We start from the raw sequence: 26,227 nt of genomic DNA, 5'->3' as shown, positions 1-26,227 counted from the left end.
CACCCTGGACCATAGGATTGTAATGAAGCCTGCAGTGTGACTCTCAGGAGACTGTTTCTCAGGTCCACAAAGGCTTCAGAGTGAACAAAAGCCATCTGATGAATTGTAGCACAAAAGGGCGTGTTGGTGCAAATGAGATCAGTCTCATGAGCAGGTGTTCAGAATCCTCCCCAGTGTCAGCAAAGACTTTTCTCACTGTGAGAAAAAGAGATTTAAAGGGCATCCAGGTGGAAGGGGAGGGCAAAGACTCTGCTATGGGAAGCATATCGCATATTGGGGGAGAAGGAGTGAGCAGAGAGAGAAGACACATGAGAGACACAGACAGACAGAATGTGTGTGTACATTTCTCCGAACTGGAAGAGAAGAGAAGATGGAAGGCATGGATTATCCTAGGATCTTTCCCTGTGGCACTGTCATTAATGGTATAATACATTTGCTCTCCTCAGGTCACCAAGATCTTTCAGAAGAAGAAGAATTCTGTGACATACAGCTTCCGCCAGTCTTTTTCCCTTTATGGCATGCAGGTCCTACTTTTCGAGAATCAGTGTAAGTCTGTCTCTTCCTCCCCCATTTTCTCTCCTCATGAAGAGCCGGATGTCCTAAGAGTGTTTCAGGGATGGACCATTACTGCTGTCTTAAAATATCTGAGTAACTTTGATGTGGGAGAGTGATCAGAGTTGATCCCCTTAGCCCAAAAGGGCACAGTTAGGAACAAAGCATAGAAAAGGCAGGTTTAAGCCCAATGTAAGGAAAAACTCTCTAACAGTTGGTGGCCCCAATCAATCCACAAGCCTTAATTAAACTCCTGCTCTGTGTTGGATACTGGGCTAGGCGCTAGGGATACAAAGTCAAAGATGAAACCGTCCCTGCCATCGGGGAGCCTATACGTGGAGTGGCCTGTCTGGGGAGGTGATGAAATCCTCATCACTGGGCACCTTTCAAGAGGAGGCTAGATGCTGTCTTATTAGAAATTCTATCAAAGAGATTCCTATCCATGTAGGGTTTGAATTAAATGACCCCCAGGGTCCCCAACAGCTCTCAAATTTTGTGGAAGCTCATTTTGGGGAGCTGTCACTCTTCCAGCTTTAGGACTTGCTGTGCCTTCCTTTCCCACTCCTGGTGTCCTTTCACCTCCACCCCCAGAAGTGTACTAGGGGAAAGGCCAGGGAGTGCTGTCTCCTGGGTCAAACTCCTGGGGAGGTAGGGAACTACAAAGTGATGATAACACCAGTATTATAGGCACATCTCTGTCTCCATCTCCATTTCTCTCTTACTGACTCTTTCCCTCTGCTTCTGACTGTCTCTGCCTCTTTCTTCTTTCTTTCTTCCTTCTCTCCCCTGCCCATCTTCCCCACCTCCACTCTTAGCTATGAAGGCAGTTGAATGATGGAGATTCTTAGGAATCTAGAAGCTGAAGCAAAAGGCATCAGAAAGGCTAGGAGATGACCCAGGAGAGACTGTTTGGGCGGCTTTCAGCGCTCTTCTCTTTTCTGAGGTTAGGGGTTACCTGCTAAGCAGCCTCTCTTTCCCTTGAGACCCATGGGCTAGATTGGGCTGGGCTGGGTTCTGCTCCCCTCTGCTCCCCTGTGCTGGGACGGGGTCTGTGATTTAGGTGTTCCTGCTATTGAGCCAGCGTTCCAAAGTTCTGCTGCTGGGAACACACTGACCTTGGAGCTGTGGCTGGGGTGGGGTTGAGGATTGTCTCATCCCAGATGGTGCTGCTTGAAGAAGGGTCATTTGAGGGATGATAGTAATGTTTTTAAAACAAACACAGTTCTTCCAGTATTGGCTTTGTCTTCTTGGGAAGCTTTTTGGCCCACTTTGTATTTATAGGTTAGGGCATTCCCAAGAACCCAGCAGTTGAAACGCTGAGGACTCTAGTCTTATGAGAGGATAAAGAAAGGTCACATTTGTAGCTTCCCAGCTTAGCCACTAGGACTGGGAAATAGTAATAATTAGCAGTAGTAATAATAGCAGCAACGGCATGAATGCGTATTCACCGTGGGCAGTGCCAGCCGCTGCACTAAGCGTTTTTACAAATATTTTCTTATTTGATCCTCACAACAACCCTGGGAGGTAAGTACTGCAATCATCCCCGTTTTTACAGATGAGGAAACTGAGGCAAACAAATGTGAAGTGACTAGCCCAGGGTCACACAGCTAGTAAGTGTCTGAAGCCAGACTTGAACTCAGGTTTTCCCAACTCCCAGCCTGGCATACTCTCCACTGTACCACTGAGCTGCCCCTGGTATAACCAGGGACCTAGGAGGATTTCTGCCTCACTGTTATCTTCTGTTCTTGTATAAGAGACAGCAAGAGCCAGTGGTGGAGCCAAAAAGACCCTGGGTTCAAATCCTGCCTCAAAGCCCGGGGCTTTGTCCACCATACCACCCAGCTGAGCACACTGGCCAAGTCTTTTAAAGGCTTGAGATCTGGAAGCTCACACTCTGAACTGGGTAAAAAGCAAGCCCTGAATTCAGGGAGGAAAAATTGACTGAAAACAAACAAAAACATGAATTACACTCATTCTCTTTTCCTTTACAGATTATCCTAATGGCATCCGGCTCACATCTGCTGTCCCAGGAGCAGACATCAAAGTGTTGATAAATTTCAATGCACCCAATCCCCAGGACAGGAAGAAATTCACCGATGACTTGAGGGAATCAATCGCAGAAGTTCAGGAAATGGAAAAGCATAGAATAGAGTGTAAGTACAACGGCTCATACACAGTTTAAGCCTGGACATATAAAGACACTGTCTGGCTCAGGCTGGAGATCCTGGTGTGGACTCCACACACCCTCAGATCTTTCTGGCTTTGTGACTGGTGGGAATTTGAGGAAACCTTCCCCACCCAGATGGGGGGTGGAAATCCACAGACCGGACCCCATTCCATGGGGGCTGAGCACTGACTGACTGCTGAAGTGAAAGCTGAGTCTCCCCCCCCACCAGCTTCTCTTCAGTGGCGTCGGGTCAGTAATCACAATAATGATGTCAGATGAAATCACTTTGAAATCTTAAATTGCTAGGTAAATGTCACTTGTTATTATTACCATTATAATTTTTGTAAATAATGTCAGTGACCACTTGAGCTCTCGCAGAGAGGCATATTGCCCCTGGAATTACACCAACTCAGATGGCCCATCCTTCCTCTCCTAAGGTGGTAGGAGTCAGAGACAGAGGGGGAAGCCAAGAGAAAGCCTTAGATAAATTGCCCATCAAGCCAGGGAGATGATGTGACAGACTAGACTTCTGAGGCCCAGATCTGCCCATTAAGTCAATCTGCTTCCCTTCAGGAGCTGGCAGTCCCCCTCTCAGGGTTTTCACCACTTGGCCTCGCCCCACTAGGACATCCCTACATTCCAGTCTAGATGAGCTCCCTTTCCCACTGGTGCTGCCGTGCTTTGCATTGGTAACCATGAGAACATGCATCGATTCTATCTGTTTCAGCGGAGCTTGAAAAACAGAAAGGAGTCGTCCGGCCCAGCATGTCCCAGTGCTCCAGCCTGAAGAAAGAACCCGGCAATGGGACCCTGAGCCGTGCCTGCCTCGATGACAGCTATGCCACAGGCGAAGGCCTGAAGCGGAGTGCACTCAGCAGCTCACTCCGCGACCTCTCAGAAGCGGGTAAGAGCCAGGTTTAGTTCTGCCTTCCTAGTGCAATGCATGCAAAACTCGGAAAAAAAGCCCGACAGTTTGTGCATGCATTGTGCCCATGGAAAGAAACACAGCAGAGCCCCAGGCAGGGCATGTGTGCAAGGTTTCTTAGCAAAACATTGTTTGGTTGTACTATTTTTTTTTCCCCGTGAAAATTCAAATAGCTTTGACAATACGAAACAGTTCTAGTTTTTGCTGTTTGTGCTTTTAAAAGAGAAGGAAGACAGAACCCAATTTTAAGTGTCATCACGGAGGGGAACTTGGTCTAGGAATAAAACTAGTTAGTTTTACTTTAAGTATTTTTTTTCCTTTAAGAATTTTTAACAAGTAGAGAGGGACAGCAAGAGAACAGGGCCCCATTAGCAGCTGTGTCCTGTGTATTTTGTGCTGAAGTTTTTACCTGTGTTTTACACTGATGAATGAAATTGAGTGAAGCCCTACTAAATTGTGCCTAGAACCGGACACCCCCTCCTTCCTCCCCTCTCTCCCTCCCCCAGCAGAGGCACCTCGTGGTAGGCTCTCTCTAAGCAGGATATTCCTTCTTTTCCCTTGGTTGTCTTTACCTTTGGCTTGAGTTGTCTGTAGAGAACTCTAGCCCTGATGAGCAGGAAAAGTCCTGATTGCTCGGCACGCACGTCCTAAAATGTCATTGCTCCTGAGGCGACTGAAATCCATTTGCCGCCAAACTCAGCATTAGCAGCGAATAGAATGGTGTTAAAAAAAAAAAAGCCCTCAGCAAAAAGAGCAATTATGTGCCTCTCTTCATTGCTTCGTTTCCGTATTTGTTTTTTGTTTTGTTTTTTTGCTGCCAGTCATTAATACCCAGCAAACAGCGGGTCCCTCCAGTCCATCTCCCAGATCCCTGGAAACGCGCAGTGCCCAAACCTTTAGCGGGCTTCTAGCGCCAGTGGGATAGGGACACTGGGGCCGTGGCGGTAGAAACGAAGCCGCGAGGGGGAACGACCAAGAACCAAACCATGTTAGCTGCCGGTGAATCCTAATGCCTGGCTTGTTTTTAACCGCTGCACCTTAGCATAGCCATGATCCTCCAGCGCCTGTATGTTCTGTGTCTGTTCAGTGGCAAGATGGCTTCTCTGTGAAAGTAGCAGGGAGGAGGTTCCAGTGGGGTGGCCACTTAGAGACTCAGCTGTCAGATGGCATGGATAGGTGTCTAGTACAAATCTCTTTGCTGTGACCTTTCAGATGATTAGACCATCTATTCCTTGATATCCCCATCTGCCTCACAGCCAAGAACACCACAAGTTCTCACCCGCTAATGTGAATTAGTCCTAGACTAGAAAAAGAATTTCATAGTCATTGACTGATTTTTTTTTTTTTTGAGGCTCATTTTAGGCTGAGACGAGCTATCCCATCTCCAGCCTACTGGTAACAGAGTGGTATAGCACCCACCTGTAGACCACTGGGAAGGAATGCTGATTCCACTATTTCTTCCCATAGGATTTTTCCATCCCAGTCTCTCCAGCATTGCCACATAAGCCATGCTCAGGCAGAAGGTTGTGTGTCATCTGCAAGATGATTCCTTCTGCTCATGACATCATTCCATGTATCAGCAGCATATACCTTGCTCCTGGCGCGCTCATTTCCAAAAGTTTTTTTTTCTTTTTTTTTGGTTTTTTGTTTTTTTCCACAGTTCAAAACTGAAATCCATTTACCACATAAAGGGTTTAAGCAATGGATTTGTTAAACCCAACTAAACTTAATTGTAGGCTCTCTGCCCAGCAAAGGCTATGGGTCACTTCTGTTTGGTTCTGTGCAGTGGGAAAATCCAACCAATTCCCTCCCTAACTCCTCGCCTATTATTTGGCATAAATACCAAGACTTCTGGTAGCTGGTTATGCTTGTGTTCTTATCCAGGTCTTGTCATTCAAATTAAGCTAAGAGTCACCTTTAGGACCCCTGAGGCCCAGCTCTTTTCCTAGTCTGGTAGAGTACCTTCCGCCATAAGACCTTTGGACCCTGACCATGGTTCCTTTCCAGAACTAAGTAATACAAAGAAGTTTAGTCTGGGGCATCTCCAGCTTGTCTGTACTCCCCTCTCCCACCCTTCCATTAAGCAAACAGAGGTTCAAGGTCATCAAGTGACTCAGGTTAGTTCAGAAGCCAGAGCAGTTGGTCATTTCTTCTCCAGAGTTTGGGGTCAGAGGGTGTGAATCTTGATTCCATCCAATAGGAAGGATTAAGGCCAGGGTCATGACTTTTTCGTTATATCTTGGATTAAAGTATTTGTGGAGAAAGGAATATTGGCACTGTTTTATTATTGTTCTTATTAATAATAGCAGTAATACTATTTTCAGATCCTGAGTTGAAAGGGGCCATTAATCTAGATCTACAACCCTCTACAAAGCCCTAAAGTAAAAACATGGAATCTCTTATGATATTGATTCTAGTATCTTCTCTGTTCCATTCACCTTGAGAGAAGGGTAAAAGGAGAGGTCTAGGGTAGGTACACATAGCCTAGACTTATTTGGGCGGGGGAGGGGGGGGAGAGACGGGTAGCAGGATGTCCAGGCAGAGATGGATTTAAAAAGTGTCCTATCATTTTGCCAAGAAGATGACTGAGGCTGCCTTGGAAGATGCCTGTTCCTCTGGAATCTTAAGTCTTCTGAGAAGTGAAGTACAGCTTTGGAAGCTGTCCTGGAGAAGGAGGCCGAGATTATAAGAATGACCAGGCCGGAAAGTAAGGTCCTCAGACAAAGAGACCATGTCATCTTCTTGTCCTATATTCCCTCACAGCCTTGCATGGGGTGTTAAATTCTCAGAAAACAAAATATACTGAATTAGTATAAACAGCTGGTGAGAAACTCAAAAAGGCTCTCCTTGCTAGGTGACCAACTATTCATCCCCAGGACTCTGTTAGCCAATGCTACCAAGACTGGCCTTATCAGAGCAGCCCGGAGCTAGACTGACTCAGAGCTCCGCTTGTGCAAATAAAGCAAACATCTTTACTTCTCAAGGCTCCTTCTGTCTAGACAAAATGGATCCTAGATTCCTAAATATAGAGCTGTGAGAGGCCTTAAAGGCCACCTAATTCAACTCCCTCATTTTCTAGATGAGAGAACTGAGGTCAAGAAGTGGAGAGTGACCTCCCCAGGGTAGGAAATAGCAGAGCCAGGATGAGTGACTTCTCAGTCGTTATCAGCAAAGGCAGGTTGGCGTCTGCATTTCAGGTTAGTGTGGCAATGCTGAAGAAATGCAGGGCCACCTTGCTAAGGATTTTATTTAACCCAGAGAAGTATTCCCCAATCTCTGCTTACAGAACGTGCACAGCTAAGGAGTGAAGATGGCAAGAGCTTCAACTTTCCGTTGGCCGAAGGGGGGGGCTGGTAGATCCTTCAGTCTCTCCCAGTGGATCGCCCCACCAGCCACAGCCAAGGTCCATCCAGTTACAGAAACCCTATTTCCTGTTGCCAGCCTTAAAGATGCTAAGAAAAATAGAAACTGACTGAAGGCTTGGCTTCCAGCCTTCTTAAAACTTCTCTTTGCTCAGTAGATGATGAACATTATTTAAAGTTTTTGAGAAGGACTTTCCAGACCCACCATGTATTGCCAACAATCCGTGCATGAGCCCATGGGGCTGCTCTGCAGAGCTGGCGTGGGGCTCCAAACACATGCCTAGGCTAAGGGAGGCTGAGGCTGCCCACCCACTCACATCAGAGAACAGCTTACACAGGGCCATCAGCAGCACAGGTCCTAGAGGCTATTGCTGCATTCTGCAGTCTGCTCAGTATGCTGACCGATAGATCAGATCCCCCGGGGGAGCTGCTGGCCAATAGTATGGTGTCTGTGTGGCTCCAAGCCTTTGTTCAGCATTTATTAAGTACCTGCTATGTACCAGGCACTGTAAAGAACTCTTTGTGGTCCAGATGATTAGGAAACCTGGCTGCTGGTGTCACATCTGCATTCAGCAAGACAGGACATCCATCAATGAGGGCCTGGTATGTAGTCAGTGACATTTTACTTCAAGTTGTGGGCATCTGTTAGGTTGAGGTGTGTGCACACATATGGGGGAGGAGAGAGAGAAAGAGGGTACACTTGTGGGTGGCTAAGTAACTGAGGTATGTATGTTTGCTTATGCATGTGCAGACACATCTAGATTTCTGCACACATATTGGTGTGCATGAAAGTATGTATGTGTACATATGTTTTTATTACTTGCCTTTGGAAAGTCTGCCTCAAAAAGACCACACCCTTTGACATACCTAACCACATTTGGGCACAAGGCTCAGAGAAATAAAGTCTAATCAGTATGTTGAAGAAGAAGAAGAAGAGACAGCTAAGCTGCAGTGTCCCAAAGACTCTTCATCGACATTGGAAGGGAAGGAAAATTCTTTGGAGGAAGAAACAAGCTTCCATGATAACATCCTAACGGCAGGCCTGAATTTATTTGTATAGTGGACGATGGCCTACTCTTGCTTGTGACGAGCATGTAAGGAGAGCTCCATGTCTGAGTTTTCTCTAGGGATCCTTTCTCTCCCTGCAAAAACAGGCTGTGAAGCTCACTCCAGGAAAATTAGGAGGGCTTTCTTTCCCTCTTTAGGACCCAGTAGGGTACAGAGTGAGGTCTGGAAGGGCCCTTTAACCAGGCAGGCAGAGGGAAAGATAACCTTTCTCATCTCCCAGACCTCACGTGGCTCAGACTGATCTTTCTTTCAAATAGAAAAAAAAAATTTCTTTGAGGGGTCTGTCCCCCTGAGTTGCTTAATTACTAAGCCTGTTTTCTTGACCAGGTGAGCCTTCTTGGGCCACAGCAGGGCTGAGGGGTGGGGAAAGGGGGAAGGGGTACATGTTTTTTACCCTCTGCTTTTTACTCAGATTGTAAAAGGAGAGAATCCCTTCTCTCCTCAGGTTAGAGAGGGACAAGGTAAATGGTTTTTCCTTAGGGTTTTTCAGACCTAAAGAAAAAAGGGCCAAGTATCAACCTTCCTGTGTCCTGGGTGTCTTATAGCTGAAAAGTGGAAAGATACTGAGTAGGACATTTGACCCACTCCATTCTCTTGGTAAGAAGGATCAGGGCCTTCCCATTAGAGCCTTTCTAGTTCCACATTCCTGGTGTTCAGCTTTGGGTAAAGTTGAGTCAGTATCCCATATTTAGCTCAGATGCTTCCAGTTTTTGAAGGCCTGTATCAGGCTCTGTCCAGCTGGTCTAACCTAGAGGTATAGACATCATGGAACCGGGTGGAAAAGGGAAGGCTAAGGACTTACATGACCTTATACAGGAAGGATTTGTCCTGAGATTCCCTGTTTCAATGCTACCTTTCTGTCTTCCCGTACACCCAACTTGGGCCACACAAGGTGACCTCTGCCCACGTTGCACGACCACACACACACACCACAGAGCCCTAACAAAAGGGGACACTTGCAATTTTGGCTGGTCTAAAAGAATTCAAAAAGAAAAAAAAAATAAGAAAATTAAGTTTAGTTTCCTCCTAACCATTCCCCCCACAAAGGATGTATGAAATCCACTGAGGTTCAGTAGCTTCACAGAAATTTTTTTTTCTTTTGTTTTTTAGTTTCTAAAGAAGCCTCACTTTTCTTCCCTATCTCCTTATTGGCCCCTGTCCCTTGTTCCCATTTAATCCAGCACTTGGAAGCTCCTCAGTTACCCAGAAATCTTTGAAAAAAGCAGATGTACCTGACATCTGGGGGAAGATGGTCTTTCCTTTTTTAGAATCTGGGCAGAATCGGATTCTCCTGACTGTGAAGGTATCCCTCCTGTCCACTGTGCCCCACCCCCCTGGAGAGACTGGAATTGGAGTGTAGGAGATGGTCTTTAAATTTGGGGCTGTGTTTTGTTTTTTGTTTATATGTGTGGTGTTTTTTTTTTAAATACCTTTTTGCACCTGAATGGCTATTTGCTTCTCCACTGAGCCTCCTCCCCTGGGCCCCAGGTGTGGGCCCCAGAGGCCTGCAGCTGGGAGCCTTCTCGAAGCTGAGCTTGTTGGTGCCGGCCCAGACCCTCCATAGTTGCGCTTAGAGGCTCCTGTAGCAGCGCCAGCTCAGGCCATAGAGAGGAAATTGCTCAGCCAGATCTTGTGACCGGTCTCTAACCTATGGTATTGCATGTTCTGGGCAGGGAAGCGTGGGCGACGCAGCAGTGCAGGATCGCTAGACAGCAATATGGAAGTAAGTAGGAAGCGCCTGATGTCTAGCTGGATGTGACGATGTGCGTTTTTCAACCTTTATTTTATATACATGTATTTTTTTTGCTCCTCTTCTTCCTATATATACATAAATATATATACATATATATGTAAATACACACACACATAGCCCTCTAACAACCTGCCTGCCTGAGATAAAGTGCATGCCTGGGCTACTCACTCCGTCCTGGTACAAAGCTTAAAAGTGCCGAGTGCCACTTACTGGCTTGTTTTTGATGAAACCCGGGTTGTTTTGTTTTTTGTGTTTTGGTTTCAGCTAACCCTGTCTCCTGTGTTCCCACAAGCATGGTTAATGAGCACCTGCCCCTTTACCACCCCCTCCCCATTCCTCCTCTCCCACCACAGCCCCAGCTCACAGGCCACTCCCCCTTTGTTCTTGCTACTTGGATGTTTTAGCTGACCTCTTGACTTCCATGCTCAACCATCTCCATCGCTTATTTTGACGTTTAAACTGCTCAATGTCTGCAGTCATGACACCATGGAATTGCATAGCTAGGTTGTGGGAGGAGCTAAGCCAATGAGACAGATGAATTCAATGTGGATTTCATGAGATTTCATTCATCTTCAAATCATTTATATTTACTGTTCATGTCAACTTCAGCTTGCAGATCCTTTCTTACCTCTTTTTTTTTTGTTCTGTTTTGTTTTGGGTTGCATTAGGTGTAGGATAAAGTTTATAACCTAGGTAACTTGCCCCAAGCATAGCTTGTCCTGTCTCCCACCCACTATAGCCTTTAAAAACCTGAGAAGAGGTAGACCACTGAAGGCTGTACTGGAGCTACTGGACCAGTTAGGAGAGCGCAAAAGACTGAGTGAAATGAAGCGATTTGCAAGGGAAGGGGACCAGGCTGGCGCAGCCCAACCAGTCTGTTTACCACACTAACTGCCAGCAGCCAGAAAGTCCTGATAATGGTCAGCCCAAAGCAGATAGGACTTTTCCCTCTTTATATTTTTCTTACCACCCAGCGGTCAGGAAAGGATTTCCCAAGCCAGCATTTTCGCTGCTCTTTAATTGGAAAGTTACGGAAAACACTCCTCCAGAGACCAGTTCTATCTGGCAGGGTCACTCCTTCTTACCAGTGGCACCCCCGTAGTTGTATTAGAGGAGGCATAGGCCAGGAGCCTGGTCTCACCCAAACCTTACCTACTATATATAGCCAGGCAGCTAAACTGAGGCTTAATGATCAGTTTGTTAATTTAAAATTTTTTTCATTCTGACATAAATACTTTAAGATCTTTTAATTTTTATTTCTATGAATTTCCTTTTTAGGGGTCCATCATTAGCAGTCCTCACATGCGCCGAAGAGCTACATCAACCCGAGAGTGTCCATCTCGCCCACACCAGACTATGCCTAACTCTTCTTCCCTCCTAGGCTCCCTATTTGGTAGTAAGAGAGGGAAGCCACCTCCTCAGGCCCACCCACTCTCTGGCCCTTCACAGCCCCCTTCTCACCCACCAGTCATCTCCCATCAACAACACGCTCAGCATTCTTCCACCGGGCATCACCAGGGCCCCTCCGAGGGACAGACACAGGCCCAGGTGCACACGCACCATACCCAGTACTGCCACATGCAGCAGAATCCGCCCCCCTACCACCACCACCACCACTACCACCCACCTCAGCACACCCAGCACGCACACCAGTACCACCATGTCTCCCATGGGGGACATCCCCCCCATCCACCTTATGTGGCACATGCCCACACGCCGCATGCCCACCCACCACTGCCCTCATCCCATGCGGGGCACTCCACCCACTCTGGGCACACAGCGCACCACCACGGACAGCAGTCTGCCCCTCCTCCTCCCACCAGCACGAAGCCCAAACACAGTGGCATCAGCACAATCGTCTAGATAGACCTGGGGGGGATGGGGAGGGGGGTCTTGGACACCCCCCCCCCATCGACTGTAGCACCAGATATCTGACGCAGAGGCGTACCCACTAGGCAGCCAGCAACATATCAAAACCCAGGGTGGATTTGTCTTCTTTTTTTTTTTTCCCTTGGCCCTGGAATCAGACAATATGATTGAATCCCATAAGCTCACAAGGCTTGCATTTTAGGAAATGAAATTCCTTTCAATTTAACCTTGTTGGCCTGGGCTTCATTCACCTCCACCTTTGGGAGGGCCTGCGTCTGGGCCAGTCTTTACCGTCATTGGCCTTGAAATGGCGCCACCTGCCAAGTAGATGTTAAACCGCCCCCAGCACCCTTACCCATGTTGGTTTTACAGGCATATGAAAATCCAGCCTAGAAAAGAAGAAACATCACACACACACACACACACACACACACACACACACACATCCTTGCTCTTATTGACAATGGGCAAAAAATTAAGTAGACCTGATATGGTTGATGAAAGTACGTAAGTAAACTTTATATAATATAAATATATATAAATATATATACATATATATATATAGACACACACACACACACACACACACATACACACATACATACACACTGTATAGGTAACGTTTGTGCGTGGAAAGCAAACTTTTCAGTCCACAAAACTAGCAATATAGATTTTACAAGGAATTTCCACTTACTTGATAGACAGCACCATAGCTGAGTAGTATGTGAAAGAGTAGGCCAAAAACTTAACTGCTAGAAACAAATTTCAGATGTTTCAGTATTTTCATAAAAAGAGAGAAAGAGAGAGGAAGAGAGAGAGAGAGAGAGAGAGAGAGAGAGAGAGAGAGAGAGAGAGAGAGAGAGAGAAGTCCCCTGAGGACTTGCAAAGATCTCTAAGCAATCATTACTGAATGTGCCAAGTAACATAGCATCTAACTGTTTAAGTCCAATATTGCTTTGTATGAATCCTTATTTTATTAACAATACTATCCTAAGTAACCAGTATTATAACTGCTCTGGTATTTCAGGTAAGCAAACTAGTTAAGATGCAGTAAACTCTACAATAGCAACATGGGATGACCAGCTAAGCATTGGTTGTCTTAGAATATTGGTTACAAAACTTCTTAGACACTTTAAAGGCTGTAATAACTGTGAATTTACATGATCCACATTTCTTTTGTATGCATTTGATTTATTGGACCCAAAATTCAGAATCTTATGAGAGGTGCACATAAACATGGCAAAAATGTTCATCTCCAACATGAAAATGATAGACACTCATCCTTGTTTCCTTAACACCATGACTTACTCATTTGGTTCCCAATTGCAATGGGCGGAAGTCCCCCTAGAGCATTTCCAGCAGGAACTGCTCTAGGACATTTATTTTAGGATTTAGCATTATAGGGTGGTGTTTTTATTTTTAAAAATGATAATAATAATTGTAATTCCATGTAGCCATGTGCTAGCAAAACACCCGTTTCATCACTGTGACCATCCGACTTCTTAGCTGACAAGTACCCAGTACTCAGCAGGCTGAGTCCCCCCCTGCCTCTCTCTCATAGTCTGGTTAAAGCATCACATGAAATCAAGCTGTGCTGTTGTTGCTTCTGTGTTGTGATGATGCCATCTGCTAACCTGTCCAAGACGCTGCCCATCCAGATTCTATACTGAGTCAAACATGGCACCTACTTTGTAGTTTCAGCCTTTTGAGCCTCTGCAGCTGCAAGTTCTTTACACCTAAGCAGTAGAAACAAGAGATCTACCCCCATTGCTCCAGCTAAAATGCAAGACCCCTTTAAAAAAAAAAAGGAAAGGGGGGGGAGGATGAGAAGTCCCTCTGTTGAGATGTGGGGAAAACACAAAAGAGCTGGTGACAGGGGCCGGTGCTGAGGTGACCAACGCCAACAGGAAGAGCAAAACCTTCTAGGTTGAAAAGTTCCTGGTTCCTGTTGCTTGGGTCATCTTCCAGTGTGGGGGCATCTGTTGACTCCCCATATTTTTTGTTGATTCCTTACCCCTTTTGTCATGCCATTGCTATCACAAAATCAGCAAAACTGCAAACTGAGCACTTTGTTGTATTTGTCCTCTAGGAAGATTAACAGTCTAGAACTTAGCCTTTAAAAAAAAAATTAAATCTGCCCACTTTTGTTTTTCTGTGTGTGTAATACTTCTTTCTTTGATATCTTCTCCAAACTGCTCTTTTGTGGAAAGAGTGGTACACATGTCCTTTAGATTTAGTTTGGGCTGAGTTGGGAGGCTATTCGGTTGCCATTAACTGTTCCAAAATTGTCCCATTTACCTTAAAGTTGAACTTGTCCAAATTCCCTTGAGGCTCTCTGTTCTTGCAAGTGAAAGGATGTTGTTATGATAAGGGAAATTAGAACTGTATTGCATGTCATCTAACGTTAATGGTGTGAGGCTACACTCTACATATTGTATATTTGCAAAATATATTGGTGTTTACTATTGAAAATTAGTTGAAGTAAAGTGATAACATATTAAAATATGTAGGCTTTTCTTCATCCCACTGTACCAATGGTAGAATCTAATTGTAATTTCCAGGTTGTTCCAGAAAAGATATGAAACTTTGGGTACAACATTGCTCTTTCTCAAGTGGCAATAGTAAAAAACAAACAAACAAAACCAAAAATAAGTTCTATCCTCCACCACCATCCACTCCCCTTAACCAAAAGATACTTCTGCATCATGGTGCTGGGGCTGTCTTTGTTGTGCTGAGGTTTTTGTGGTCATTTGTATCCCCAAACTGTCATGTGTGTTCTGAAGTTCTATGTATAAGGTATTGAGTCTAGGCTTTGTACTAGGGAGGTACCTGGGCCAGGAGATGATCAGCTGAATGCGTAAGAGAAGAATTACAACTAACTGGGGTTAAACACTTATCCTTCCCCTGAAGCTTTCACAATGAAGCATCTGAACTTTTTATCCTCCTGTTTCCAATTTTACCCGAGGTTTGGGTCAACGAGGTAGACAAACTTTGTGCCATTTGTGTTTTTATAAGCTCAAGACTAGAAACTTTTTCATAGGTATTATTGTAGACTGAAAAGATCAGAGTTATGCCTCCTGTTTTTACTTTGGGAAGTAATAAATACCAACAAACTAGTTTCCCAAAAGTCACATAGAGGTCTTTGGGACATCATTGCTTTTTATAAAGTTGCAATCCAACATGTCAGAATAAATCACAGATTAATAGCCGTATGGAAACCTCATCTGTCTTTGCCTTGAATGGGAAGATAGAAGGACATTGATGAGTTGGGCTCATCAGTGAATTAAAAGTTCTCCCTTTGAGGTCAGGGTGGCTGTTGGGATGGTTCTAGTTAAGCTTATTGAAGAAGTTGAGTCAGGACACACTAGTAACATTTTTCAAATCCCATGAATTGGTGCGATCATATAATCAATAACATCATGGCAAGACCCTTAGGAAAACAGCTGGTAACAACAACAACAACAAAAAATCTTTTCTGGGACAACAATCAACTAATGTATTTGTATTTTTTTAAGTTTATGAATGAAATGTACATCAATGTAAAAAATAAAGTCCGTCCTAATATAACGTACGTCTTGCTAAAAAGTAATCAGACTTCCAGTGTAGAGTTTTTTTTTCCATCATCAGCTGCATGCAACAGAAGCCTCTTGTTTCTCATTAAAATAAGCTAAAAGACAGTTGGCAAATATTTAAACAATGACTCTCTACATGTTGACTTGCCATTCCGTATGAAGCTGTGTTTTCTACAGTTAAGCATGCTGTTTTCGTTGTAAAATACCATCGCCCTTCCTGCCTGAAAAATGAGTAATTGTATATATATTAACAACAATAACAAAGGAACCAATTGTAAGATTACCTTGAGTGAAATAGGGTGGTGAAAATGGGACCAAGTAGGAGGAATAGATAATTCTCTCAACTTGTATATAGTGTGTAAATTAGTATTACTCTTAAGTCTGCATTCATTCCCTTGGAGGTTGTATACAGTATCTGTCTCCTCTAAAGAACCATAATTCAGCTTTGAACTGTATTAAAAATTGTTCGAGCTAGATCTTGAATGCAGACTGTTTAAAGACTTCCAAGCCCGCCCTGCTCAAAAGAAGCTTTTGCTCTATTGAGGCCCAGTACCCATTCCTTGACTGTGTAACTCTGGAGAGGAAAGGAGTGCTTTCGTTTTAATATGCATTCTGTCTGTAAGTAGTAACAGACCCTATCAGTGTAAAACTATAACTGTGATCATGTGAAGAAATCAAATAAATCATTTAAAACTCTTTGTTTCTTAATTTTTCTGAAATATCCAGGAATTTAGTTATTAACTAGGGAAGGAAAGATATCTCTATTCTCTTTAGCTGACTACTCATTGAAAACATTGGATTGATTTTGGTTGCTTTGGGGGTGCTACTAAAAGTGGCTGAGATACATGATAAATTGAATTTGTGAGTCAGTCGTGGCTGACAATTCTATTGGCTGTGTGACAGGCAATAGGACAGTGCAAATGTGCTAATACTTGATTTTAAATATCTTTCAATCTTGTTAACCTGCAGAGAAACTTTAGAAGGAAATATCTGGTAGAAAACTCAGTCTTCCATTAGAGATTGAATTGGGTGTGTCATCCACAGATAAGACTCTGTTTTCACAAGTTGATAAGTACTGTGTCATTTTATATAATTGAACTGAGAAATGTCTATGAATATACAAGGTTTGGGGATGTGATGTTTTTTTTTTTATAAATGAAATGAAGATTAGCAGGAAGATATAATTGACTGCTTTTTAAATAAAAGTTCCTGACCAAATTTAGCCCTATTGAATATTTCCCTAAAGGCTTAGGCCATATCGCATTTTGAAAAAAAAAAATAATGATGGTTACAGAAGATACAAGGTATATGTGTCCTTGAGCACTAAGATTATTATAATGGTTAGTCATACATGAAGCATGCTTATTGTAGAGCAATGAATTCTGATCTATAAAAGTCTTCCCATTGATCTCCTGTTCCTATGTTAGGCAAAAACCAGTAGTTCAGACAAATTATTTTTACTCAACTAGAACACTTTTCATATGGGAAGGCTTGAATAAAGTATTACAGAGTATTGCAAAGAAGGCAGAACCAGGAAAATAAAATACCCAAAGAATACAGTAATGGGAAAGAAAACACTAAGACAGCTGAAATCCTTCCCATTTTGTTTCTGGAGAACAAAGGAGGAAATACATCTTTCTTGATAGATGAGGAATGTTGTATATGTGTCAGGTCCAGTTGCTGAGTTTGTTGGTTTGCTTAACTTTTTCTTTTTGATAAGTGAAGGTTTGCTGGTTAGGAATGGGGGAAATATTGTAAGTGTGGGCTAAAAAAAAAAAAGGCATAAGGAAAATGGGAGAAATCCCATGATGAAACACTCACAGCATCTGATATTGCAGTTGAACAATATTTCTCCCAAGTGCCTACTATTTCTGTTTTTGTTACCAGATGGTTATGAGATACTCTTGGCCATCCTCTTCCTAATCTGTTTAGGGTCCTTTATGGTATAGAAGCTGTTTATCCTTTACCAAAATGTGTTTGGTCTATTTTTTATTTTTCCAAAGAGCTTAATAAATGCTTGTTTGTTGATTCACTGCATCATATTACCAGAGATAATTTGTGCAAGAGAAGCAGTATTTTATTTATATATGTGTGTGTGTGTATATGTATATATATCAAAGCTATTTATTCCTGGAAAAGAAGATGGGGGCTGTGTGGCGAAAATGGTAGATGACAGCCTCAGTGCTATCAGCTCTCAAACACATTACATAGGTCTTCTGTGGAGGATTTAAAGGAATGAATGGATTAGAATCACACAAAATGTGGAGGGGTTGCAACTTGCAGCTATGAAGTAAGGACCAATGAAATTATAGGATCAAGGACCCAGAGCTGGAAGGCACTGCACAGACCATCCAGTGCAACCTAGACAAGGAAACTGAGGCATAGGCGGGCCAAATGACCTCCTCTAGGTCACACAGGCAGCGAGCATCACGGGCAAGATGTGGACCAAAGTCCTCCAGTTCCGATTCGAGAGCCTGGGTTTCTTCCCTTGTATCACACAGCTTCCTAGCAGAGGGAAAAACTGTAAGAAAATTATACTTCAGAGGTCTGGGCAAATATGACTCTATATCTGAAGTTATTCTTCATCTCCAAAATCACATTAATGGACTTTCACAATTTGCATCTAGGTAGCACATAGAGGCAGCTAGGTGGTGCAGTGGATAGAGCACTGGGCTTGGAAGCAGTAAGACACCTCTTCCTGGGTTCAGATCTGGCCTTAGACACTTACTAGCTGTGACCCTGGACAAGTCACTTAACCCTGTTTGCCTCAGTTTCCTCAACTGTAAAATGAGCTGCTGCAGGAAATGGCAAACCACTCTAGTATCTTTGCCAAGAAAACCTCAAAAGGGGCCACAGAGTCAGACACAACTGAAATGACTGAACAACAAAAGCACATAGAATGGGAGGAGCTGGACTTTGGCAGAGTTATCTCGGCCTACTTCCTGACTGATATACTTGTGTACTTGTCACTCCCTATTTAGTGAATGTTCAATAATTTCAGAGGTGCTCACTCCTGTTCCCCAGAAGGATATCATAGTGAACCAGTTTGGAGAAAGATTTAATGTATTTAAGCTTAAGTATATGGACAAAGCTAAAGCAATCTAATGTGCTTTGATTCTTTCCCCTAGGATCCCTTGTGAGAGAGCTATGCAGTAATCTCTACCGGCCGATGTAAACATTTCATTGGTAGAAAAAAAATTTTGCCACGTGATATTGTGCTATTCTGGATTGATATCCAAATTGTTACCCTTTTTTAAATTCTGGTTAATTTCTTAAGCATTTTTGTGCTGTATACTCCTTTGAAGGTCTGGTAAAGCCCATAGACTCCACAGAATAACATTTTAAATGCATAGGATTACCAAGGAAACCAGTAAGATTGAAGTACAACTAACCGATTTTTTTAAAAAATTGGGATGTATTTCACAGGCCTCCTGAAATCTATCCACAGATCCCTTGTGTTAAGAACCTCTGGCATAGAAGATTACCAAGAGATGTCTTTGGAATATGTTTTCTACAAAAACTTGTCATATCGACAAACAATAGGTATATAGTACTTTAAGGCTACAAAACATTTTCCATGTTAATTCATTTGAATCTCAGAACAGTTATGTGAGTGAGGTAATCCAAATATTCCTAGACACATTTTACAGATGAGAAAACTGAGAAATTCAATGACTTAGCAAAAGTCCTACAGCTGGTAAACCAGGACAAACATCCATGGATTCTGACTCTGGATCCACAGTGCTTTTCCAGATTTTATTTGGACATCTCAGACGACCAATTGCTCTCTAGGGAGGGTGGAAAATGAAGTTTAATTTGGGCTACAAATGTTGCCATGAGTGGTAAAAAGTGGAGAAAGCAGATGTTAGTTATATGCTATTCAGATTTATAATGTAATAAATGACATTCATTGTCTTGTTCATAAGATGTGCTTGATTCATTCAGTCTTGATTGGATTTGTTAACCAAAAATAGGGCAACTCAAGAAAACAAGTTCAAGGGCCCCTCCACAGGTTCAAAGCCATACACAGTCCTTAGGAAAGGAAAATTTCTTCTAAGGAAGAAATACCATATGTCAAGAAGCCGTTTATTAAGCACTTACTGTTTGACAGGCATAAGGATAGGGAGAAAAGCAAAAACAGTTCCTGTCTTCGAGGAGTTTACATCCTAGTGGAGGCAATGAGTTAAAAACTAGGCATGGCTGTTCATTCATGTCCACTGCATCATCTGGCTGCCCACTATGTGTGACCTTGGGCAGGACTGAGGAGGGAGATCGTTCCAGCTGTGAGGGAGAGCCAGTGCAAAGGGATGGACTCAGGAGACAGCATCTCATGGAGAAACAGCAGGTAGACCAGAGTAGCAGGATTGCCAACTACATGCATAAAATGTAAAAAGAATGGAAAGATAGGAAGGGGCTGGGTTGTAACAAGCTTTAAATTCCAAACAAGAGGACCATACATTAACTCAAAGCCTCCAATCTCTCCTCACTACTCAGCTTAAAACGTTTTACTTTTTTTGAAATGAAAGGCTAACTCATCTTCTCACTTCCCACACTGAGGTAAGATTTTATTACAAGCTACCATTCATTTTAAAAATTAGATATTATGCCCTTGAAAGATAGTGTCTTTGTGCCAATAAAAGGAGTTTTGGGAACCATAACATCAACCGTAAGTCTGAACTGACAAATGAATGTTTTTAACCGTGCCACTCAAAAACAAGGAAAAGCCATCGACTAATGGATGAATTAACAATAGTCAGAAGCTTAAGTCAATGTTACTGAATTTCATGTTTCAATTCAATTCAATAAATATTTATTAAGCCCCTGCTCTATGCAAGGAATTGTGTTAGGCACTGGAATAAGGAAGGCATTTAGCCACGAATGCATGGGAGTTGGAAAGAAAGGCAAACTACTGTCCCCAGTAAAGTATATCTTAAGGTATATATGGAAACCCCCTTTCAGGAGAAAATAGCATTTCCTACTCGTACACAGCACTTCTTTGGACAACTAAAGTATACATGGTATTCTTGATTGTGCACCTCCAGATACAGCTACTGAACTTTTATCAAAGAGAGAAAATGGGGATTTTCAAACTATATGGCATCAGATAACTTGCAGTGTGTATTGTTCTGGGTCTAAGAAGATTATTTTGGGGGACTGTTGGAGTGAGCAGTCTCTCCTATACATTCTTGATCATTTAGTTGCAAATACTATCCAAAAGGCGGAGCGTTGGAGCACTCCAAAAGACCGAAAATAACCTATGAACAAAACTTATATAAACTAGCAAGATTTTCTGGTGGGTATTCCAGCCAGATGGATCTCCAGTGAAGAATCAAGAGCTAAGGTCACAGGTGTTGCGTCTTTTTATCCCAGATACTTCTAGAGGGAAGAATGCATCCTCATGAAGGCCTGTAGATGAAGTCTCAATGCCAAGCACAAGGTCCTCAGATAAGTTCATAGAAGACAGCAGCACAAAGGGACATCTGACCTTCCCCATTTACATGAGGCCGGTAGGGGGACTGTCTTTGTGTGTTGGTGATAATCAGGTTCCCCACATTTTAACTGGAAAGACCAAGTGTTGCTTCCAATTTCCATGGCTAGCATTTGGGATTTTTTGAACATTAGAATTAAATGTGCAGAGAAGGAAAAATGTAGGGGCAGGGTGGGGGGGAAATCTGTCTCATCTAATGGCTTTGAGTTGAAATCTGTGAAACATTTTCATCTATACATTACCAGAACAAAGGGACCCACCCTTCCATATAGAGATGGTTATTATCTATACAGCTATGGCTCCTTGGGCAGTCAGGCAAGGGGCATCACAGGTGAAGTATATACAACGTTATCAAAATGTAAAAACAAAGGTGTTATTAAATTGATCCATAGCCTGAAAATAGGACTTTACTTTGCTGAGTTAATCTCTAGGCCTTAAAGCATGCTATATAGGTACAGTAAACAAGGTATGATTAACTGAGGGCTTTTGTTTTTTATCTTTATTTCTATCTATTTTTATCTATCATCAGTTTTATCTATTTATCTACATATTATCTATTTTATCTATTGATCTGTTTTGCATCTATGAGATAGATCAGCAAGCTAATGATGATGATGATGATGATGATGATAGCTAGCATGTATGTAGTGCCTACTACGTGCCAGGCAATGTGCTAAGTGCTTCACAAATATCTCGTTTGACCCTCACAACATTAGGAGAAAGCTACTATTAGCCTGCTGTTATCCCCATTTTACAGGTAACTAAACTGAGGCAAACAAAGTTAAGTGACATGCCAAGGTCACAGATTTGAATTCAGTTTTTCCTGACTCCATGCCCACTTTACTACCAGATACAGGAGGATTGAAACACACTTCCACATTCTAAGACCAGAACCTGGCCCTGAAGAAATAGACATGTACATTATATAATTAAGGAATAACTTACCTGCATGCTACATGATGCATGATGTGCGGGGCAGGGAAGGGGACAGAGGGTTAAAATGAACATCCTGGGATAAAACGGTCACTTGTATGTTCTCTATGAAGCAGTTGAGGGAAAATGTTAATTAATTCCCAGTTTATGCCAAATTTTATTATTCTAGCCTGGTGAATGTCAGGTTTTCATTCAGAAGAGCAATTTCCTTTTTAAAAGATGGGCACAGTTATCATCAGTATTGTTTGGTTTAATGCTAAATCTCTATAGTTTGTGCGGGCAGTGAAGAACAATCTGTGTGAAGGCGCCCAGGAAGAACTGCGATGGAATTTTTGTCCTCTGTTTCATTCCTTTGATTCCTAGTGAATATATTTGATTAGTAACATTCATAGTCTCTGTACCAGAAATTTATGATGCAGTCTGATAGATATTTTTATTAAAGACTTTTGATGTAGAGTGAATTTTATTCTTTATCAGCTCAAGCTGAGTGAGCATTACTAAGCTATTTGAAATGTAGAGTGGTTTTCAAGAATGAACAGCTTTCTATCTTCGGTAGTGCTCAGTAAGCACACCATTAAAATGAATTCTACGGCTTCTCACTTCATTATCTGGTTTGCAGTCCCATAGTCAGTGGCTTGGAGAATTACAGAAAGTGTTGTTATTACTTTCCAACAAATGTTAATGCCAATTGCTGAGCACCACTGATAGAGCCTGAAGTGTTTCTCACAAAGAATCTGAATTCTGCACTTCTGGACAATTACTTGGCCTGATTTCACTGGATGTCAGAATTACGCTGCTGTGAGGAAGGGCATGATAAATTGTACTTCACCAAACCCTGGTCCTGACAGTCATTTGTTGAAGGATTTTATAGAAGAATATTCCATGCCAAATCTACTTAAGAAAAACTGGCATATTTGCATCTTTATGAGCTATTTCCTAGGGAGTGAGGTTTTGGAGCCCTAGTTCTGATAGCCAGAAATCTACAAAATAAGGCTTGGTCTTTATCGACTTTAAGGCAGGCTGCTAAATGGAAATGCCATTAAGTTGGTGCGATTACCTGAAATCCATATTAAGGAAGCTGCTTTGGGACATCTGGAGATTTTTAGATAGGGCTTGCTTCATCAATAAACTTTTAGTAAGAACAAACTTGTAGGTGAACAATCCACAGTCTGAAATAAGCTTTTGCTTCACAAACTAGAGACCAGATCAAAGATTCTTTTCTAATGTTTGTTTTCTTGGGTCCACTCATTCCACTTCGGAGCAATTCTAATTGTTAAGAAGTTCTTCTTTGCCAGGGACTGAAATCTTTCAGCCATTGAGAACCTTCTGGCCTCAAACAAAACAAACCTAATCTCTATATCATGTGCCAGCCCTTAGGCAGAGAAGAGGGGAAGGGCCTCTTTGCTCCTGTTGAGTCATTTCAGTCCTGTCCTGATTTTCATGACTCCATTTGGGATTTTCTTGGCAAAGATACTGGAGTGGTTTGCCATTTCCTTCTCCAGCTTATTTTACAGATGAGAAACTGAGGCAAACAGAGTTAAGTGATTTGTCCAGGGTCACACAGCTAATAAGTGTCTGAGGCCAGAGTTGAACCCATGATTCTGATTCCAAGCCTGGTGCTCTATCCACTGTGCCACTTAGCTACCCCAAAGGGCCTCTTAAGTTGAGAGGAAATCAGCACAAAACAGTATGTAAAGGGGACAGTATGGTAGGCCTGACCAGAGAGGAGGCTCCCTGTAAGAGAAATGAGGTCCAAGAGGCAGGCTGTGCCTTACATGTCATGCTAACGTGTTTAACCTTTATCCTGTGGGCAAGAGATAACCATATAGATTTTAGATTATAGGAATCATTTGAGTTCTGTTAATTGTTAACCTTTACAGAGTTCATTCTAAGAAAGACAAACAAAATTAGGCTGCATGCACATGTTTGTTTCTCTCAAAGCTGGAGATGTGCATACACGTCCATACACGGGAATCATAAGAATGAGCTCAAGGAAAGGACAGTTGAAGAAGACTTTATATGTTCAGAGCAAGGAAGTGTTTCTTTCTCCTTCTCTTCTTGGCTCAGGATGCCTCTGTCAGCCAAAATTATAGTGTCCATATGTGTTAACCATAATATGAGAAAGTAATTTCTTTGATAGGATAGATTCATAAAACATAGATGTCCTAACAGGACACAACATAACAGTGTCCACAAAATAACAAAACAAGGAAAGTCTCATTATTCAAGATAATGCCTGGTTCGAGTTACCTGGTCCTTGGCAGAAGAATGTCCCCAATCAGCAAAATCCAGCAGGAGAACTTGGGTTCATTCAGAAAGCAAAGCAAAGCATGCCTGTTGTGCCAAAGCATGCAAAGCATTATGGTAGGGTAAGCTCAGAGTGGGCAAAAAATGTCTTTCTCCTGATTGGCCAATCCAAGTTTTAGGCCTTTCTCAGGTGAGGGGGGCTCAAGCTGGTTTGGGGGGAGAGCAAGCTGATTTACAATTCCTATAATAATTAAGCAAAGGAGTGACATAATTTATAAACCTGTTTTGAGGAATAGTCATTAATAGCTGACTATTTCTATCTTCTGAGACTCCTTCCTGCTCTAAAGCCATATGACCAAAGTTGAAATTTGAAAGGCAGATCTAGTTGCAAACACCATCTTCCAGCTAAGTCCGTAAGCATTTAATAAGCATTTACTATGTGTCAGACACTATGCCAAGAGCTAGGAACACAAATACAAGCACAAATAAGACAGATAGTCCCTGCCCTCAAGGAGCTTACATTCTACTAATTTCTAAAAGAGGCAAATGAACTGAATAGTCCTACCGTTGTAAATCCCTTTAGTTCTCACTCAGAGCCATACATAAATATTATATATGTGTTTGTGTACATACATATATATTAAAAATACATATATGTATATCTACAAATACACATATATGAACACTAGCCATATAGAGACATTATAGATACATATATATATATATAAACTAGCCACATAGATATTATACATACATATATAGCATATAATATACACATAGACACATGTATATATACACATATACATACTAGCCATATATAGACATTGTATATACTAATATATATATAAACTAGCCATACATAAACATTATACACACATATATAGCATATAATATACACGTATATATGTATACAATAATATGTGTGTATATACACATATACATACAAACGCTAGCCATATATAGACATCGTATATACTAATATATATAAACTAGCCATACATAAACATTATACATACATATATGGCATATACACATGTATGTGTATATATATGTATATATAATATATGTGTATATATACACATACATACACACAAACATTAGCCATATATAGACATTGTATATACTAATATATATATATATATATATAAACTAGCCACACATAAACATTATACATACATATATAGCATATAATATAGACATATATATACATGTGTATGTATATACATATACATACACACAGCCATATATAGACATTGTATATACTAATATATATAAACTAGCCATACATAGACATTATATATACTAATATGTACACTATATAGTATATACTATATACACTATATACATGTATATAGCATATGCCATATACACATACACACATTGTGTTTACTGTATAATACATACATATAGTACTATTTATTTATATACTATACATATATATGTACTATATCTATACTATACATACCACTATATATACTATACATATATACACTTATGTATGTGTATATAGTATACACACACATACACACACACACTAACCAGGCCTCAGAAAGTTAACAGGATAAATACAAATAACCGTCCCCCTCTCCTGTCCACTAATGTCACTGATTGTCAATGTTACTATCAATGCTGCCATTGCTAATTGACAACTCTACCTTCCCCCTCTTACTTCTTCCCTATTTATTCTGTACATAGCTTGTTTGTACATAAGTTTATTTGTTGTCTTCCCCCATTAGACTACAGGCTTCTTGACATAAAGGACTGTCTTTTGTCTCTCTTTGTATCCCCAGCACTAAGTACAGTGCCTGGCATACAGTAGGTGTTTAATAAATGTTTTTGCCGGACCCAAGGATGACTAGGTGGGTTTTCCTTCTTTACCCCTTCCCTAATTCAGTACAAAAGAAAGGTCTTAAGCGGCAGTTAGTGAATGCAATGCATCTGCTACATACTGGGGTAACAAGAGTTGCCAAGGCCTCCAAATCTTCAGACCTTTGGTTAATGTCTCCTTGTCACCTCCTGAGTTACTATGGTGAGATGAGATTGAGGAAATTCACTTGGGGCACAGTCATCCCTGTATGTGGCAAGGCCCCCAAATGCCTATTGTGGTCATGGTTCTGGCCTGCCCCAATATTTTATATATTTATATATATATAAATATATGCCAATATATTAAATGAATTATACATTACAATACTATTCATTATACATTGTATTACTCTCATATTATCTATTATATTAATATATACATCTATATGTGTGTATATATATATTTATATGCCCCTATTGCCCCA

The 26,227-nt window shown here is 41.8% G+C and overlaps 1 protein-coding gene across 7 annotated transcripts in view; it reads left to right on the top strand.

Annotated features, from left to right (window-relative positions):
- The window catches only part of IQSEC1 (IQ motif and Sec7 domain ArfGEF 1), a 303,399-nt gene extending 287,435 nt beyond the window's left edge, over positions 1-15,964 (top strand). For 6 of the 7 annotated variants that reach the window (XM_020981235.2, XM_078152246.1, XM_020981238.2 and 3 more), the window contains exons 10-14: positions 447-546; positions 2,544-2,705; positions 3,447-3,623; positions 9,748-9,797; positions 11,106-15,964. In XM_020981235.2, coding sequence (XP_020836894.1) covers positions 447-546; positions 2,544-2,705; positions 3,447-3,623; positions 9,748-9,797; positions 11,106-11,690 — 1,074 coding nt within the window. In that variant the 3' untranslated portion in view covers positions 11,691-15,964. The remainder of the gene's footprint in view (positions 1-446; positions 547-2,543; positions 2,706-3,446; positions 3,624-9,747; positions 9,798-11,105) is intronic. The other variant, XM_078152247.1, reaches the window with a different exon arrangement.
- Positions 15,965-26,227: the final 10,263 nt, after the last annotated feature.

This window comes from Phascolarctos cinereus, unplaced genomic scaffold (assembly GCF_003287225.1).
Source record: "Phascolarctos cinereus isolate Bilbo 61053 unplaced genomic scaffold, phaCin_HiC Scaffold_4;HRSCAF=312, whole genome shotgun sequence".
NCBI lineage: Eukaryota > Metazoa > Chordata > Mammalia > Diprotodontia > Phascolarctidae > Phascolarctos > Phascolarctos cinereus.
The sequence above is the reverse complement of the archived record's forward strand: the minus strand, read 5'-3'. Positions and strand labels throughout refer to the sequence as shown.